The sequence below is a fragment of the Ursus arctos genome, unplaced genomic scaffold, assembly GCF_023065955.2.
Source record: "Ursus arctos isolate Adak ecotype North America unplaced genomic scaffold, UrsArc2.0 scaffold_10, whole genome shotgun sequence".
Taxonomy (NCBI): Eukaryota; Metazoa; Chordata; class Mammalia; order Carnivora; family Ursidae; genus Ursus; species Ursus arctos.
The window spans coordinates 63,633,939-63,654,484 of NW_026622764.1; the positions used below are offsets into that span (position 1 = coordinate 63,633,939).

General features: G+C 42.9%; 1 protein-coding gene across 3 annotated transcripts in view; it reads left to right on the top strand.

Moving 5' to 3' along the window:
* DCLK1 (doublecortin like kinase 1) overlaps window positions 1-20,546 on the top strand; it is a 331,152-nt gene that overhangs the window by 169,341 nt on the left and 141,265 nt on the right. For all 3 annotated transcript variants that reach the window (XM_026493126.4, XM_026493127.4, XM_026493132.4), the window contains exon 4: window positions 1,582-1,681. In XM_026493126.4, coding sequence (XP_026348911.1) covers window positions 1,582-1,681 — 100 coding nt within the window. The remainder of the gene's footprint in view (window positions 1-1,581; window positions 1,682-20,546) is intronic.

Sequence of the window (20,546 nt, forward strand, 5' to 3'; positions counted from 1 at the left end):
AGGGGGAGCAAGGGAGAGAGAAGCAGGGTCCCCACCGAGCAGGGAGCCTGATGTGGGGCTCGGTCCCAGGACCGTGGGATCATGACCTAAGCCAAAGGCTGACACTTAACCGACTAAGCCATGCAGGAGCCCACAAAGATCCTGTTTTTACCCCAAGTAGAAGACTGGAGCTTCTGACACCACTCTTGAAGATCCTTAGTCCATTTTCCTTGATCATTGGGATGTCTCTCTTAAATCACCTATATTTTCAAGCTTTTCAGAAACGTGTCATAGATGTACCTCACTTATACTTAATGTTCATTATCAAACTGTTCTAGAAATGTCATTCTTAAAATTTCAGCCAAGCAATTATTTGGAAATGAGAGCTTATTTGGAAAAACTATCTGAAGGCTACACATCATTGTATCCGGGGCCTCTGAGTAATGCTGTGCTCTCCCAACTTACTACTGTAAGTCTTACAGTACCTTGGATGTGTCAGGACAGTGCCACCAAGCATTGAGATAGAGCAGAACCCCAGAGATGCCCTGCAGATGACTGCAAACAAATGAGGGAGGATCTGATAGTAAACCCAGGCCAGAAGGATCTAACCCTTCAGGGGAGGGAGGTTGTCTGTGGGCCTCAGATATCCAAGGGGAAATGCTGCTAAAAAGTCTATTTCATACAGCTCTGAGTGGGTGCCTTCAATTGGCTGCTTCATGATGTGCTCCAAGCAAAGGAGACTGAAAATAGATAGAAATCAGCAGTGTTCCCAGGGCCTTCTGTTGGCGTCATGCATATTGTGAACAAAATATTACAGCACATATCCAGTGACAGGGAGCAGTGTGCTGGGAATGATTCCTTTTGAACACATGTACTTGAAAAACAACATTTAGCTCTCTTAAAGTTCTTATTGGAGAATAAGTTGAATAAATACCAAAAGGTGGTTTTAAAACTTTCCTTTGCATAGCTTCAAGAAGCCAGGCAGCACAGGAGTTTTCAAGGTTACCATAACTTGAGTGGTGGGCATACCCGGTCTCTGTATCTGAATCTCAGAAATACCTATTCTATTACTCCTTTTACGAGGCCTTCTACTTCTGTTTCAACTAGAGGTAGAATGGGTCTAAAGGAGATCATTATATTTGTATTATGATACAGATCATTTCCTCCAGGAGTTACCCCAAACAGTGATCACTGTGAGTATATTATGTTTGTTGCTAAAATCATACGCTGGCTTTTATTGCTATCGAGGAATATTACGTTCAAATGATTAAAGGGGTGTTCTTTCCCCACATGTCCCTGCATCCACTCTATTATGAAAGTAGAGGGCTCTTACCTCATAGCCTATTGATATGTCAAGTAATAAACGTGACAGTTACTGGTTCTATTTTCCTTATCCCGTCTTCCTGCATAACTGAAATGTAACATGTTTCTTACTAGTAACAGATGCTGGAAACCTTCTTTTGAAATTCCTCTGGAGAAGCTGTCCTGTTGATTCCATTAGACGTGGGAAGTGGCTTTATGCAGATGTCTACTTGCAGGGATGCAATGTTGTAATCACTGTTCTGCTGACCCCTTGCTGAGTGCCATGCTTTTCTCTTGTAGGTGATGTGCCTTCAGGACTTTTTTGGTGACGATGACATTTTTATTGCATGTGGACCGGAGAAGTTCCGTTACCAGGATGATTTCTTGCTAGATGAAAGTGGTAAGGAAAAAAAAAGTTCAAAACCAGGGGAAATTTGAGGCAGCTTTCCAAAATGAGCGCACCAGGCCAAGATTATGTCAACCCCAAAGCTACCAAATCAGTTTCAGATCCTCACCCAGCATGTCTTTTCCATATCTCGAATTTCTTTGATTTTTTTTATATAGAAAACAGATGAAATGATAATTGGAAAGGTTAAATCATTCAGAAGAGTAAATTACCAATGGCTAATTTATAACCACTTAATAACTAAATTGATGTTTTATAGAAAACCATGATGCAGGTTTCTACATTTTTAATTCTCTATTTTTGCCAACATGTGTAGTTGAGAGATTTGTAATCATAAAATTATTGAGTGTGTTTGTAGGTGGAGCTTTCACTAGCCTCCCCTGGTTCCTAACTGGGAGGGAGACTGGCCTGGCGGCTCCTTTCCTTTAACTACTACAGAATTTGTATGTCATTAGCGTCTGTGAGGGACCAAAAAGGAGGAGGGTAGCGTGCTTCGATTCAAATTGAAATGTGATTGTTTGTAGCAGATGAAGAAGAGACAGTTGATGAAGAGGGAAAGACATGTCTCAGGAAATGATTATGAAAGGTTGTGACTTAAAGATTTTTTTCTGATGCTATTAGTCATTTTAGAATCTTACCAGCATCACAGGAAAGATTATTGCACTGACAGAAGAGACCTCTCCTTAATCATATTACTTCTGATTTAATTAGGGGAATGTCACATATTTATGGACAATTCAGACACTAGATAGTTGGAAATGCTTTTTGAAGTGGTAATGAATTTTCTGCTTAAATGCATGCAGAAACAAATTAGTGAGCTTTTGACGAAGGGGATGGGAAATACTTGAGCACTGACAGGATAGGATAAGTGATGTGATGTAGGGGTCCCACTCTCCCACTGCTGATGCACGTTTACATAGAGTGTCTGTATTAATACATATATATGCATATCATCTATCTACATTTAAACAATTATTTCATCGTTTAAAAATGACTTAGTGTGGGGGGGAAGGATAGGAATAAGAGCTATTGCCCCTGTGTTGTGAAAACTTCAAATGCCAGATGAAGGTACGTATATGATATAATATGTTAGATAGATAGACAGATAATATGATGGAGGTGTCATTTGAAGAGATTTAAGTTATTTTGGTTCATAGAACCTAACTGGAAGATATCTCTTTCTCTCTAAATAAGTTTTCTCTAAGTACATTCCACCTTTATCTCTGGTTGATGTACCCTTTGGGGGCAAAGATTTATGTAAATACACCAGGCACAGGGAACCCTCAGTGAGGGCTCTCCCCACCCCACCCCTTCCTTCTACAGGATGAAACAGCCTTGCCGTTGTGTCAAACAAGAGAATGTTAGGAGTCAGGCGGGAACCCACAGCACGGTTTTGAGAAAAATATACCACCTTGACTTTCAATTTAAAGAAAATAGCTACTTCTGATAGAATAGTCTGAAAGAACAGATGCGTTCTGAAATGGAAGTTTCATTTGTGGCTTTGATGGAAAACAACCTGTCAGATTCCAGCTGGAATACAGTGCTGCCAAGGCCTCTGATCCAGCCTCCAGGTAGACTTGGGGCCTCTCCTCAACCTAGCGCTCCCCGCCCCCACGTGAGGCCTCTGGGCTGGGCTTTCCCTTCCCTACACTGTGCTCTCGCACCAGACACGGCAGCCTGTCCTATTCCCCGGCGACAGCAGGCAGACAGACTTTCTGGAAAGTACAACAGAAAAAAATACCAAAAAATCCATTGTGATTTCCCGTGAGAATCCTTTCTCATTAAAAAGAATGCAGGCAGACAGACAGACAGATTGAGGTCTACATGCGTGCACCATGGAGCACGTGCGTACACATGCATCAGAACACCTTGCCCACATGAATGGTTTGGCACTTGGAAAGTCCACTTCAAACTATTTCAGTGGGAAAGTGAGAATTTCACGTTCTTACCCCTGACGAATATACCCTAACCGTTTCTTGGTGTGAAATCCATTTGCTGAGTAACAGTGTCCTCCCCCATCCTGAGAGAAACACGTGGATTGGGGGAAGGGGTAGAAAAAGAATCTAAATTGAGATTTTACTTCCTTGGATGAACTTACTCTGAGACTAAATTCACACATTGACAACTGCAATTTCCCTGTTGCCTGCACGGCGTGTTCTAGTGCTAATGTATTAAAATTTGAATCTTTTTTTAAGTGCTCTGAGATGATTTATCCCAGCTTATCTGTACTTGCTAAATGGTATTTGCACATTGAGGCTTCATTTGGCCTGTTCCATAGTAGCGTCCTAAAAGGAGTGTCAGCGGGGGGTACAGACATCTTCAGAATTAATACTCAGGCAGGGCTGTGCTTGATCTAATGCCATCAAGAAGTGACCTTCTGCCACAATGCAGCACTTTGATTTTATCTTTCAAAATTAGCCCAGCTCCCAAAGTGCCCAGGATTAGCAATAATCCATCCCCTTAATGACTGCTGGGAAAGCTCCAGGAGACGCTCATAAGGTCTCTCCAATGAGGAGTTCTGCCATTATAGACTTATATTTCATGGGCTCCACTGGAGCCAGATCAATATTAGAAACTGTTAGGGAGCATCCTTCCTCCTCTAAATTTTCACATGGAAAGAAAAACCAAAAAAAAAAAAAAAAAAAAGCCTTCCTTTTTCCATCTTAAAATGTAACTCATTTTAGCAATATCGTCATCAATCAGCGGAGTCTTAGCACCTTCGAAAAATGGTGGCTACAGCACTATATATAGAGACAGACAGGCCAACAGCTCCTTCCCCTGCATGGGCTGCTGTCTCATTTAGAACGATGAAGCATAGACAAGGAAAATGCCAAATTGGAGACAGGAAGCTTAACATAGTTTTGCTTATATATTGATGATAAACTGGCGAATTTGTGATTTTTGTTGCCATTAAAAAGTGAAAGGATTTCGTTGAGAAATGCCCACCTCACACCCAGGGGGGCAGTTAACTTCTTGGTGATGAGCCTGTCACAGGATATCACCTTCTGTCTGCCCCCCAGCCTCAAACCAACACCCCCGAACTTGCTTGGCCAGTTTATTCACCCGTTTACCTCACCCCTGCTGGGCTTGCCACCTGCTCAGTAATCTAAGTATCTCTCTCTCTCTCTCTCTCTCTCTCTACCAGTTCCTGAGTGCTCTTGATTCTGATGTTAATAGGCATTACTTCAAACTTATAAATTTCTGCATAGATGTTGTATGAGTTTCCAAAGGCTGCTATTACTAAGCATCAGGAATTGGGTGCCTTCCAACAACAGAAATCGATTCTCCAACAGCTCTGGAGGCCAAAAGTCCAAACTGAAGGTATAGGAAAATCTGTGCTCCTCCAAAGGCTCTGGGGAATCCTTCTAAGGCTCTTAGAATCCTTCTAAGCTATAATCCTAGTTCCTGGTAGTTGTTGGCAATCCCTTGGCTAGTACTGTCCTATTACTCTAGTCTCTGTGTCCAACCTCATGAGGCCTTGTTCTCTGTGTGTCCAAATTTCCCTCTTCTTATAAGGACACCAGCTATTGGATTAAGGTCCATCCTAACCCAGTATGACTTTATTTTAATGTGGTTACATCTGCAAAGACCCGATTTCCAAATAAGGTCACATTCACAGGTACCAGGGTTAGGAGTTTGGTATATCTTTTGTGGGACACAACTCAACCCATAAAAAGATGTTTGAGGTTGTCTGGATTTTATTTGAACTTGAGTTACAAGTAAACTCATTGTTATTGGTTTGTTTTGACCTGTCTTTCAGTTTGTGCAGCTATAGCTATAGATTAATTAGTAGAATCCATAGACAAGAGAGCTGTGACAAGACTGCCCCTCTTCTGGCCTTTCATAGGTAGGGTCACTCACCTGGTGGGTCAGAACAATGCCCTGAGATAATTTGAGCAATGCATTGGTGAGCAGTGCATTTGACAGAACCTGTCTTGAAATCCTTTGAATAAGATAAAATATATGGTCTGAAGGACATAGATGGTTGTGTTTTTAATTGATAGAACTGTCCTGTCCAAGAGGTACTGATGTATAGATCGTGTTGGAGGAGATTGCTATTAGACTTGGCCCGTGAGGTCCCTGAAGGGAGGGACGGTTTCTGCGCTGAGTCATGCCAATAAGGTTCTTCCTTGGATTCTGTAGAGTTGAGTGTGACTAAAAATGCCCATTTGAGAATGCGGATGGTGTGTGGCTGAAATTATCCGGTAGGAAAACAAGGATCCACAAGGATTTTTAGCAGAATGGATTGTTTCCAAGAAGATAAAATTGAATTGGTATTAACAAAAAGTTGTGCTTTAGGTATTTTTATATTAAAAAGAAAGCCAGTTTTACCAGCTTAGTCAGGAGTAATGTCGTTTTAACGATAGAACATGTGAACATTTTAGTTGACTGCAGGCTTCTTGTGAGATGCGGCTCATTTGCTGTCTGGACTGTAGGCATGTCATATGTGATAAAACCTTTCAGACCCTCTGATTGAACATGGCAAATGTTGACTGAAGAAAAAAGTTAAAATGAAAAATGTTCTTCAAAATTCACAAAACTACTGTAGAAGTCTAGTAAGTATAGTGCAGAAGAATAGACAAAATTAAATAATTGGGCTTTCACATGATTTTTGTAAGTTGGTAGCATTCATACTTTCGAAGTTATGAGAGTTTAAAAGTGCACGAAGACTTGTGGGATACCGTGAGTGTGTGTCCATGTGTGTGCATGCACGTGTGTGCATAACGTCCTATTTCTGGGGAATGCCAGTCCAGCTTCTCCCTGCACCAGACACACCTGTCTGGAGTGCAGTGTTCTTCCTGGGTATGGGATTCTAGTAGGAACATTTCCTGGGCTTCTCTTATGTACCCCCTGGTGTTGGGTGCCCAGAATCCACTTGGTAAACATTTCTAGAAATGCTCTATCATGACTACATTCCAGGACCCATATCCTGAATGAGATGAGACAGGAGTTGCTTTAGGTACCATTCACCAAGCAATGATCCCTGAGTGGTTTTCCCAACTCTGGGTAGTAAGAAAATGGGGTTAGAACCAAGAAGAGTAGGAACAGTATGGAGTAGGATTAGAAGGCAGGTGGAGTTAAGCTCCATGTCCTACTTGTTGTGTGGTCTTTGTATCTCCGAGCCTGCTTCCTATTCTGTGAAACACCTTTTTTTCTGGGTCGTAATGGACCTCAAATGAGATAATAAATGTCAAAGCACGTTCGAAACTGTGTTCCTTATTACTTAGTGAATGATGTTAGTGAGTGACACCTCAGCTGAAATATCCCTCCTAGTGGACTGCAGCTGGACTCAGCCACGTAGGTTCATTTGCAGGCCTTAATTGGAGGCAGATGTCACCAAGAGTTGGTTTGAGTGCTCTTTAGAACCAAAAAGCAATTATCTATTGCTTTCTTCCCACTCTCAACTTTTAGTCCTGTGGTGGAGGTAAGAGGGAATTGAGGGACCTTTGAAAATATCCACTCTTCTCTGGAGGGAATCTCTGGAAGATTAAACCAAACCACATTTAGAACCAGTCAGACTTTTCAAATGCACAACGTTCAGGGGTCCCAGCCTGTATGTCCACATGGATTTGGGTCAAAGGAATTTTTGATGGCCCACCACCCTGCCCCAGGGCTGGTGATGCTGGGGAAACCACGAGGTCGTTGTGAACAGCAGGAAAATGCTCAGAGTCTGGATAGAGACCAGACCTCCTCACACAGTGGGTTTTGAGCTACTGCTAACAAAATTCTTTCATTCTTGCACGCATCGATTCATTTATTCAATAGGCTTACCTAACTTAGCAGGTGCCAGGGAATACGGTAAGCACAAATAACTATCACCCTTGACACTTACATGAAATAGGACCCATCGTGCAACTTTTAATATTGCTTATGTCTAAAGATGTCAAAGGATCTCTGGTACTGAACTTTCACTCAAAATATTACTTGCTGCTCATTGCTGTAGTGTATTTTATTCCTTTGGAGAAATATTGTGGGAAATGACTAATGGGGTCACAACAGACTGACTTCTCTTTATAGATTTAAATTTTAATTAGATTATATGACCAGTTTAAATTGAATTTGTGGGCACATTTCTTTGAGATGCGTAGTACTTCATGCTGGAATATTTTATTGTTTCCATAAATGTTAATTCTAGGAATGTATAGTTCTTATTTAAAAAAAAAAACCCAATAGCTGTCTTGTTGAATAATTGCCAAGTTTCTGTGACATTTCATAGTCATGCAGAAAATCTGGTATAATCTTGACTTCGTTGATTTATAGAATGCAGCCTGATGCTTGAAGTAGAGGGTTTTAAGGTTTTTGTTTGTTTGTCTTGAGTTCCAGAGAGCACATTGGTAATGTGCTTTGCTCTTGTCATCAAGTTCCCATTCACCTCTTAGCAATGGTAAACCTAGAGCAGTTCTGAGACTTTCTCCACCATAGCTACACTTCAGCTCATGCATAAATATAAAGTTCCCCAGAACATAGTGATATTTCCAAATTTCATAGCTGCCAAGCTACGGAGACATATAGAGTATTATACTTCGGAGACAAGCTCTAACTCCAGCACAAGCTAGTTCCTTTGCTACGAATAGATGATTTTCTACTTAGGAAATCAAGACGTTGTATAACACACGCAGTCTTTCCTTTACACTTTCTCTTCTGGTCTGCACAGGCTTCTTTTCATTGTACTCAGTCACAGTGACACCTGAACTGTTGACGCGGAAATAGCCTACACATATAACGCTGGCAACGACTGCCGCACGGTAGGAGTCTTGGAGGCCATCAGCCCACCGCCTTGCCCAGTGCAGAAATCCCCCACACGGCATTGCGACAGCTGCTCGTTCTTCCCCAGCTAGAACCCTCTGTCTTGCAGCCTACAACTATGTAAGAAGGCCAATCCCATTGTCCAACACTGCTGATTTTTTTTTTTTTAAGTTCTTTCTTATTTGGGGCCCCAATGACTCTCTCTCTAGCTTGTACACAGAGGTTCTGATTCTGCCTTTTGGGGGAATAAATACCACCCACTGCCTTCACTCGCAGAAGATGAGCTGGAGTCATAGACCACCGGGATGATCAAAGTCATTCCCTGTAAACTGTTTTATTTGCCTTTCCTCCTAAACCAAAATGTCTCTGTATCTTTCCCCCTCCTTCTCTCATGTTTCAAAGGAAGAAGAACCTCTCGTTCTTTCTAAAGGCAAATGCAGTGTTCTTGATTTTGTTTTCTCTCTTCTTTATGACCTTGCCTTATCAGTGTTCCTTTCCTATTCTTCTTGGAAATTTGTTCTTTTACCCTATCTTCACTGTCTCTTTCTCCTCAGCCTGCAGCCACGACTAAATTTCTCCTTTTCTCAAAGGACCTTCAGTCATCTCTATCATCTTACCAAACCATAGTGCCCTTTCTCTGCCAAACAGCTTTAAACGGCAAAATTGCTTAAAAAAAAAAAAAAAGAAGAGGCACCTGGGTGGCTCAGTCGTTAAGCGTCTGCCTTCAGCTCAGGGTATGATCCCGGTGTTCTGGGATCGAGCCCCACATCAGGCTCCTCCACTGGGAGCCTGCTTCGTCCTCTCCCACTCCCCCTGCCTGTGTTCCCTCTCTCGCTGGCTGTCTCTCTCTGTCAAATAGATAAATAAAATATTTAAAAAATAAAAAATTTAAAAAAATTTAAAAAAAGAAAGAAAAAGAAAGAGCAGCAAAATTACTCTCCTTGAGGTCCCCATGTCCTCATCCTGACTTACTTTGTATACCTTTGAGTAAATAGTACGTTGAAAACATGAGAATTATGGGGAGTCTTTTTTCCTTAAAAAATTGTTTTCCACTAGGTTTTTAAAGTTATGCAGTGGTAGAAGTTCTTCTTTTCCCACTGTATGACGCTTAGGCACAAATCTCAAGACTTTTCTCTTCCCTCCTAAGATAGTAAAAAGTATTATGGACTCTTCAAGCTACAAATCACCATCTCAATCCAGAAATGAAAATATCTAGTCCCATGCAATAGTCATTCAAGATTGGAATTCTTTTTCCATACGCACCCAGGGCCCAATGTAGTGAGTCCCTTCTCTGAAGGAAAAAGGTAGGGTTCCCTTTTTCACGTACCTCCTCCCTGTTGTTTTTGATCCTTTCAGGGTCGGACTAGAGAAGGGTGGAGAAGAGCAGGGTGATGAGAAAGGGGAGGTGGGGAGTTCTTACATGACAGCACAGTTGTTAGATGGCTTCAGGCTGTCTGGGCCCGCAGATGTTATATTAAGCCAACTTCTCTTATGGGTTTTTTTATGGGTTCTTCAGGGACTCTCACTGGGAACATTCCACTCTTCTTTGATGTGGTCAGTTCAGATTCTTCCAGTTTGGGGTGTTTCTGCCTTAGCCCTTGTTTTCCAAAGCTCTCCCTGTTGGCCTCAGATGATCCTCTTGGGAAGAATTTAAGTTAGCTCCATGCCAACTCACAGCCTCAGATCCATCAACACATTCACTTGTTCTTTCCCCCTGACAACAGGCCACCCGATGCAACCAAGCCTCCTTTACTCTGCTGCCAATGGTTCTCCAGTGAAAGCCAAACACTCAACCACCAGTATGTTACTTCCCTCCATCTGCAGATGACACTGACCAGTCTCTTCAGATCTCCCAGTGAAGCCCTAACTGAGATGAAGAGAAGTGTCTCCCTCTTTTGGAATGAGGGAATTCATAGCACAGCTCTCTTTGAAGAAGTCCTTCTCACAAATCCCCTTTCCTTGATAATGTTATGCCTTTTATACCTTTGAAATGGGTAAGAAAAATTAGGCATGTAATTTGTTCATATCTACTTTGAAATTTCTAGAAGGTGATCTACCTCGCAATTTACTTTGATGTCTGATACACATCTCCTTGCAGTCTAGGCGAAAGTTCCATTTTGAATCCTGTGACATTTGTGACTGCCTTCCAGTCCTACCACATAGGTAATAGTTCCATAAACAAGGATAACCTTCAAATCGCTATATCCGATGCCCTTTTTTCCTTTGTCCTCCCCAACTTCTTTGTGGCATTTGACACTTTTGAGGATTCCCTCCTTGAAATTATCCTCTCTTGTCCTTCATGGGGTTTTGCTGTTCTGGTCTTCTGCCTCTCTTCTTGACTGCTCCTGAGCTCCTTTCAGATTTGTTTTGCCATGTATCCCTTAATAATTGTTCCCGAAGATTCATTCCTCAACCCTTTTTTTCTACTTAATTACTTTCAATTCCTAGCCAAGTTCATCTACCTTAATGGTTTCAGCAATGATGGTTATGGTAGACAGTGACGGTGACAAATGGCAACCAGATGGTATGCAATAAGCAAAGTCTTTGAAGTATGTATAATTTTCCCAATTTTACAATTAAGGAAATTAAAGCTTTGATGATAAATAATTTGTCCAAGGCCACACAGCTAGTTAGTGTTGAAGGCAGAGTTCAAACCCAAGTTTATGTTTGACAATACACTCTTACTCTCTAAGTACACCTCCTCTCAAATCTCCATCTCTAACTCTGCCTTCTCTCCTGGGTTCCAGAACCATCTTTCCAACTTGCTAGTGTGAATTTCCTTATGGGTTATTCCACAGCCACTTGGGATTCAGCATATCCCACAACTGAACTCATCATCTTCTGAGTCAATTTTATCCCTCCCTCTGTGTTTCCTGTTCGTGGCATCAGCGTTCTCTTTAACACCAACGTTAAAACACATGGAGGTGTCTTTTACTTCCCCTCACCTTTACTCCTCATATACCGTATTTTGTCACCTGCTTTCAATGCCACCACCATTATTTTAGGTCAGTTCCTCATATCTCTTGCTTAGACTCTTACAATGATGCTTTAACTTGCTTTCCTGGCTTCAGTCTTTAATTGTCCCACACGTTTGTACACAGGTTGATTCTCCTATATTCACTTCAATAACCATCCCCTGCCCAGACACTCTTTGGCATGTCATTCTAGGACAGTAGTAATTCAGCGTTGTTGTATCTTTCCAGCCTTCTCATTGCTTTATTCCTCTTCTGCACTCCAGCCGCAGTATTATTTGCTGGTCTCCCAAAAGCCATTTATTTTCAGTATCTCCGTCTCTGCTCATCCTGCCCCACCCACCTGGAATGCTCTTCTTCCTTTTCCCCATCACCACCCAGCAAACTCCCTTTTGCCTTTTGAAATTCAGTTCAGGGAAGTTGCCTTCCCCCATCTTGTTGGTTTCTGTCAATTACTGATTTCTCATTCTTTTTACAGATATTTATCCCATTTAATCCTCAGAAAAACTCTATGGTGTTGCTTTACAAATAAAGAAGGCCTAGTTACAATGAGTTAAGAAACTGCTTAAAGTCACACACCCAGTGGGTAACAGGGTTTGGATGAAAACTGGAGATCCCAGACTCTTTGCTTTCGTCTTACTTAATTGTTAGTGCCTTGGGGCTGGTCCTCTGTATCACTGATCTCTGTATCCCACAGCACCTATCACAGCGCTTTGAATCTAGTAAAAGCCCAAGAAATGTTAGCTGAGTCAGTGGATGCCAAAGGGATCGACTCCACCTGTCAACCTTGCAGACACTAGAGGACTGAGGCTCGACACTTCCCCAGAGCCGGTTTTTCCAGATTTCTTAGGAAAGTTCCTTCAACTGTTGCTCTTAAGACCACCCTACTCTCCTGATTACTTTTCTCTGGATGCTTTTCCGTCAGCAATATCCTTCGCAAAATAAACCCAGAACTGAATGCAGTACTCCTTGAAGGCTTCCAATAGCATAGAGAATACAAACTTATTTAATAGAGGCATCAAACTTGTTCAAATGCAGCCGAAATGTGATTATGCTTTCTGTAAGCGCCAGCCAAGCAGTGTGGGCTCATGGTTACCTTGCGGTCAGCTGAACTCTCTGGGGCTTTCTGATGCCATGTCAAGCCAGGTTCTACTTGTTTAAATGCACAGCTGCACCTCCATCCGGTACTTTAATTGTATTCATGCCAGAGAGCACCTTATTAATTTTAGTCATTAATTCTGGCCATTTAAAAGCCTTAAGCATCCAAATTCTGCCTGAAGACAAATAACAGCAGAGGACAGTGTTGAAATAAGGTCTCTCTGATTGCCAGGCCCTTGCTCTTCCCAACGAAGTTATGCTGCTAGGGACCTCTCTAGCTAAGGACCAGTAGCACAGCTGCCTGAAAGCTCTCAGGCAAGAAGAGAAATGAAAAGCTATAATAACCTTTCTTTGTGTCCCCAGGGACGGCAGTGCAGGCAGCCTCAGGCCCAATGGCCTCCTTTGGCTGGGCCATTCTCTTCCTGCAGCAGGTAGCAGTCCCGTAAAGGACAACAGGTTCTTTTGTCCCCTGCACTGACCTGCCCATGCCCTCCGAGCGCAGGAGGGTACAGATAGGACTTTCCTCCTAACGTGTGTCCATGGGCCCTATGCACCGAGGTTTTTGTGCCTGTTTGAAATCTGCCAATTCAATTCCCCATACCAAGCATATGTGAAGCGCCCACTGTGTGTCAGGCATTCTTGGGCTTTAAACAAAGAAGTTCTGGAAAGTTAAATATCTACTTAGGGAAAGCAGATGAAGTGAACATTATTATGGAAAAGGACTTGATGTGAAGGTAATTCTAAAATCTAGTAACCTGAGTAATAACCGATATGAGTGTAGATACAGGTTGTCCCTCTAGATTTTCATTATTGTAACTGTTCTGAGTAGCTGGACTATAATAAGATACTGATGTTGTATGACCCTCTGCTGCCTAAAGCTAGATTTTCTTTCACGACAGCTCTGGAAAACAAACAAATGGATAAAGCTTTTAGTAAAAATAATGATCGCGAGTGTGACTTATCTTCATGTTTCCATAGGCAGATCACTGTGAACTCAGGAGTCCAACTTTTCTTGGAGACCTAAAACCGATCTGAGTAAGGATTTGTCTAAATTCATATGAATCTTAATCAAATAATCAGAACAAAGCCAAAGAAAAGCAGCAGCCTTGTCCAGAAGTGCCAGCCGTGGAATTGAAAGATACCACACCTGTAAGCTCAGGGGAGAGGGGCAAGTAAAGGCGAACCATTGTCAGGAGGTCAGGGTGAAAACTGGCATCGCTCTAATCAAAGACAAATTCAAGCTCGCCGTTTAGTTTGGCTCTTAAGATACACGAGGGCCAACGGATTCCGTGAGTGCGTTTTGCTCACTTGTGGGGCGTCCCACCGATATGGCAGCTGGGACATCTCACTGATATGACCACAGAGCTCCTTGCCCAACTGTTGAGAACTGAGGTTATAAAGCCTTTGAGTCGATTAGCTCTGGAGAACACAAAATTTCTTCTTTTACAGGCTTGCCTCTCAACCTTTGTGTCGGTTTAGGTAACTTGTATCTTAAGCCCTTTTTCTGTGTTCATTTCATACTTGATAGCCTTTCAACAGAATTACTCTAAGAATACCATTAGAAGTCAGAAGATGAGTTTGCACTATGATTAGTTGTTAAAACCTATGGAAAATTGAATACCTTCTTCTTCCTTAAGTGAGATAAAAAATCTTCCCAATTGCAGTGGGTTTTCTAAATATGAAAATCAGGGTAGCTTCATATACTAAGTAGCAGAGTTAATCGAAAATTAACATGAATTCAATTTACCGTATCACTTATAGTAGGTGTGTGTGTGTGTGTGTCTGCACACACGTGTGCATATAGGTATAGATTCCACCCAATTTGGCTAATATTTGGTGAATACCTACCATGTGCCAGGCACTGTTCTGAGCATGAGGCATTTAACAGTGAACTAAAGAGACGAAAATTCTTGCCCACGTGGAGCTTATTAGGAGGGGAAGATATTTAATAAGCAAAATCATAAGCAAATTACATAGTGTGTCAGAAGCTAAGTGGGAGGAAGGAGAATGAAGTAGGGAAGAAGGGGAGTAGGGGGGGGTGGGATGTGGGAGGGTGGGGGTGGGGTGGACTTGTAAGTAACGTAGTTGGAGAAGACTTCAGTTAGAAGGTGGCATTTGAGCAAAGGCTTGAAGGAGGTGATGGAAGCATCCATGAAGATCCCAGAGGAAGAGTGTTGCAGGCTAAGGTTAACAGTGCAAGGAGCCTGAATGGGCATGTGCCCGATGTACAGCTGGCTAGAGCTCTATGGTTGCAGGCGGTCTGTAGGACTGCACTGGGATTCTGACACTAACGAGCCAGAGTTAGCACAGACTTCACAGGTGAAGGGCATGGTCCCCAGCAAGACCATCCTAATTTCAGATGCTACCTGCCAGTTCGGGGCTCCCCAGGCCACCCACACTTCTGACCAACTGGCTAGAAATTCAGCGGCCCCCGCAGTCCGCTCAGGTTTATTAGTGTGGTAGAGCAACTCACAGATCTCAGGAAAGCGCTATGCTGTAGTTGTGATTATAGCTTCATTATGAAGGATGTAACAAGGACCAGCCAAATGAAGAGACATACAGGGCGAGATCTGGAAGGGTCCCAGAGGGAGAGCTTCCATGCTCTCTCCCTGAGGAATCAGGACGCGTCACCCCCCTGGCACACTGATGTGTTCACCAACCAGGAAGCTCCACTGAGTTTGTACAGGCTTTACGGGGGATTCATTACCGTAAGCCTGGTTGATTGACTCACTGGCCACATGACTGAACTCAGTCTGCAGCTCTCCCACTGGGAGGAGGTCATGTGGCTATGCCATGGCTCAAAGCGCACCCCACCCCCCATCACATGGTTAGTTTGGTATGACCATTTGGTATGACCCCCATCTTGGGTCATCTTCATTAGCTTAAACTTAGATGTGCTTTGAGGGACCTGCCATGAATGATATGGACATTCCTATCACTTGGGAAATTCCAAGGGTTTAGAAGCTCCCTCCCAGGAACCCAGGAACCCAGGAAAAACCAGACACGTTTTTTTAAATTTTTTTTTTAAAGATTTTATTTATTTATTTGAGAGTGCATACACGGTAGGAGGGGCAGAGGGAGAGGGAGAAGCAGATTCCCCACTGAGCAGGGATCCTGACTCAGGACTCAATCCCAGACACATTTCCTTATACAACACGGAGTCAAGATCTCAGAAAACATCCATGCTGATTATGTAATGATAACCATACCAACCACTTATAATGAGGAGAAAACAAGCAGAGAGTAACAAAAACAATGAACTTATCAAAGACTTTGGATCTTTGCAAACAGAGACAGGCAAAATGACTAGCTCTCAGCCCAGAAGGGCAGACTGACTCCTCTCCTGGGACGCTTCCATCTCCAAGGTTGATTTCTGTATAAGAGTCGTAGAAATGTTTTAATAACTGTGTGGACAGTCTGCTCTTGGTGAAACGTGCTAATTGAGAGGGACCTGTGCCATGAATCATCTAAAGATGTGCATAATGCAAAAATCCTTTCCATCTTCTTGTTGAGTGTGCTTTGTATTTCACGCTCTGTACATTCCCTTCAGACAGATCATTTGGAAACTGGGTCACTTTTGCTCAGTAAAATTCCTCATGGTTAGAGTTGAAGGAACCTTCGGGGCGGGGGGGGGGGGGGTTGTTCAGTTCTTCCATTTCCTATGTAAGGAAGTGGAGGGGAATTAAGTTGACTGGCCTGAGTCCACCAGCTTGCCAGTGTTCGAGCTCAGCGAGGCTCGGAGCCAGGTTGCTGAAGTCCAGTCTCGGGTTTGTTCCGTTTGTGGGCTTGCTTCAGTTAGTCCGTCAGTGCATCGACCTCGACCTAAAATACATCTTCAAAAGAGCACCAGTCTTGGAGAAGGAGGGTCCTGCCCTTATCACCTGGGTGATCCTGAACAGAGTACCTCCCTCTCGGAGTCAGCCTCCACTGGAAACATGGAGACAAAAGTAGTACAGTCAGAACGAGTTGCCACGAGGATTTAATGAGATGATGTGGGTGAAAATCTCATTGCAGAGCTGTAACGTAATGGGCAAATATTACGATGTGGCATTATCATTATTATTTGGGTGCTTAGAAACCCTCTTCTCTTGGTTAAAGTGGAACAGATTTTAGATCTTTATTTGAACTATTTAAAAATATTTATCTGAACACTATGTTAGTGAATATGGGAGATGCCGATTTACGATAAAAAATTTCCCCCCCAGCAACTAACTCACGGACAGAGGCCCTCCACAGGTGGCAGCAGCACTTAATAAAATCGGATTAGAAAATGTATGAGGTCTGTGTAGCAACCCAAAGAGGAAGGCTCAGACTTTAAGCATGCGGTGATGCACTTTTGAATAGAATAGGACTCTTGAGGTTCCCTGACATCAAGATTAGATTTGCAAACAGTCCTTCCCTTCTGGCTAAGAGACTGTTAACATTGTACAGCTCTCTCTCCTAGCTCCCGATACCGAGCTACATAAAGAACCTGCAAGTTTAGGTCAAGCATACCATTCTTTAGGTTTCCGGCGTGGAAGACACTAGCACAGAATAGGGCTGCGTAGCTTGAGGGTCACGTATAGTCACATTGGCTGTGGTATCTGCTTGCTTTGTTCTCCACACACAGTTAAAGCCCATGCACGTAAACTGATCTGCCAGCAACTATAACAGAGTGATGACAGCTATCCAAACAACATCAACAGCCAAAAACACACAAAACATTATTTTTGACTTAATGATAAAAAATTAACATAATTTTAATCAAAAAATGCATTGAACGTGGCTACGTGCAACTTAAAATACATTTTAAAATGGAGTTAAACTTTTTCTTAGGCTATTTCGCAGCCCAGGAAAAGTATTCTATCAAACCGAGAGATATGATTTCTACAATACCCTTAGGATGTTTCTGTTTCTTTGGACGGATCCTATAGCCTAGTTAATAGATGGCATCATTTCTGCAGCTCTGCCTTAACATGGTGAGAGCATTAGCATATTTTATATAGTCTTTTAAATCTGCTGCAGCTAATTATATAATTTCTCATCTTTGGTTTGAAAGCCAGCAGCAGGACTCTGTTTGAATTATTTAGAGTGATGTGAATTCTCTTGCTTTACTGTCTCTTCTCTAGCAGTTTGCAAAGGAACCTGGGCCCACGGTGCCTGTGGCAGGGACACTTTGAAAGAATCCTAGCCCCTCCTCTGTCTAGCAGACTTCCAAGAAGGACGGAAGGAGGGCCAGCCTCTAGCACATTAACGAATCTATAAGGTTGCCAATTAGGGCAAGGGAAACTTTGATTCTAAAATTCTTTGCTCATTTTTAGTTTTTGATGGTGGATTATTAGCAAGCAACCACTCGATTGTAGTGGATGGTTCTAAAAAATATTGTCTAAATTGGGGGGCGGCATCTTTGTCTGTAAAAAGCCATACCATAAATATTTGAGGCTTAACAAACCATATGTTTTTTGTTGCAGCTATTAGGCTCTACTGTTGTGGTTTGAAAAACAGCCACGTAAACACGTGAGTGTGGCTGTATTCTAAGAAAATTTTAGAAGAATAGACTGTGGGCTGGATTGGGCTTGCAGGCTGTAGTTCGCTGAACCCATGATCAATAAAATCGTTGATGTTTAGTCTTCTGGGGAATATGCTCCTTCATGAGAACTTAATGAGGGGTATGGACCCGAACCTAGAAAAATAAACGTCTCATGTCGGGTATACACACACGCACGCACAATTCACACCTGTAAACCTTCCATTTCAAGAAGTTATGTATCCCCCAAACTTATCTGTGGATCCAGGTCAAGAACTCTTGACCTAGGTGGTGTTTTCCTGATGGAAAGTTTTTGTAGTGACCTGCTGGCTACTCTGGGACAGCCACTCCTTAAACAAAAAGAAAACTGGTTTTGCTTCTACATCACATCAGAAACTCTAGACTTTAATCAGACTCTTCAGCTTGTCCATATAAACACAGAAGCGCTGCACTAGAAGGAGCAGTGGCAGACTCCAAGGGCTTTGAAGGGAAAAGCCCCGGACACGTTGGAAGGATAGGGAGGTATACTTGGGAAGGGACGGGAGTCAGAGGCAGCCAACTCGTGACGCTGAAGTGGAGTGCAGGGCCTGGGTGTGGGCCTGTAATTCCCGACACGGCTGCAATACCCACCTCCTTATGACCCCTCTTGCACCGTCCTGGCCCACGTTGTTCTCTCCTTTTGTTAGAACAGGGGCTGGTCTAACATCTACATTTGTTCTGCTTTTTCTTTTTCTCTTATTGTCTTACGAGTGCTCGTGTCAAGATGCCCTGAATTTATTGTGATATTCTTGAAGGCGAGGGGCTAGTATTTTTTTTAAGTTTTTTTGGTTTTTGTGTTTGTTTATTTGTTTGTTTGTTTTTAGTTCCCCAACGTGGGACTCGAACTCACAACCCCGAGATTAAGAGTCGCATGCTCTTCTGAGCCAATCAGGTACCCCAGGGGGCTAGTATTTGATACTCTCTTTTAGCTCCCCAGTTCCCAACACTATTATCTTTGTGCCTCACCTCCCTTTCCCCAGTCTCCCCTCTACACCCAACTTCTCAGACATACCAGACACTTGTTCTGCATGTGGCCGCTGTATGCTTGTTCCTGCTGTTCACTTGGCTCCCCCCTCCCACACTACCTGGTGAATTCTTGGTCATCCTTTAAGAGCCAGGGCAGTGTGACCACCTCTGAAGAATCTCCTGGAACCTTCCCAACCTCAACATGGCACTCATGGCTGTCTCTTGTGTTACTATGGCACTTGATGCTTCAAAGTGGATTGTAATTGTTTGCACCCTTGTTGGTCTACTTACAAGCCCACGAACAGTAACACAGCCCAGGCACCCACTGTCCTAAGAGTAAATTGCTGGACAGACAAATGGGTGCTCAGTAAGCGGGTACTTACTGGTTGAGAGTAACTACAAGATAGGACGAAGGGAAATAGGAAATTACTTTAAAAGAGAAGGAAATTGATGTTTCAAGTATATTAATTTTTAAGTATTTTCTAAGACCATCCCATCAACATTTCTCTTTTTTTGACTTAGTGGTAATTATAAAGAGAAATGTGTTGGACCAAGTAACATGCAAGTGAGGCTGTGCTATCCTGATGAATAAGCATCCCTGGGGCAGTATCTGCCCTTTTCTCTGTGGACACTCCCCACACAAGGGCTCCCGTGTCCTGGCCACCTGGTGATGCCTCTGTAAACTAAAGTGATACAGCTTCTTGAAGGAGCCAGGAGGTGAGATTTGGGAATCAATTTTCCGGAAGTGATGGCCATGGGGTGGTGATCTGTTCACTATCTGTGGCAGGTGGCCCACGCACTGGCATGACTGCTAGGATGACTACCAGGGTTGGCTGTGGGGGAGGTCTCCCTACTTGAATCTACTTGACTTCAAAGGGACTGAACCCAGGACCAGCTCAAGTGATGTTCTAACATCAGCATTACCTGACTACCACTAGGATTGGATGGATGCAAAACCCTAGTGTCAGTTTACAAACAGAAAAACTTGAGTGTGTATCTTCATACTACAAGCTTCCCCCCAGGTCAGAGGCTAGTGGTAGATAAGCACAGTGGTAAGTGCATGGGCTCTGGATTAACTGGTTTCAATCCCAGCTCCAACCGGTACTAGCTCAACAGCTCTGTGCATTGGTTTCCCCCTCTGTAAGTTACGGCCAACAGTAGTCTGTACCTAATAGGCTTTTTGTGAGACTTAAATAAATAGACCATATAAAGAAGAGTGCCAAGTCAAAGGAACACTCAATACATGTTTATTAGTATTAATGCTATGTAAACTTGCATTTGGTGCCTCTAGAGTTCTGCTTCTTAGCAGACCACTATAATAGCAAACACAGTAGACAGAGCGTAGGCTGATAGAACACTCCAGCTGTAACCACTTGGCTACTTAATCTACAAGGAGTTGAACCCTAGACAAACAAACCTTTAGGAACATGAAGGATTGGTAGACCCCTGGGGGTCTCTTCTGCCTTTCGAGGGCGTTCTTCACAGAACTGGCACCCTTCTGGGATAGGTATAGGAGACTTCTGTCTACCAG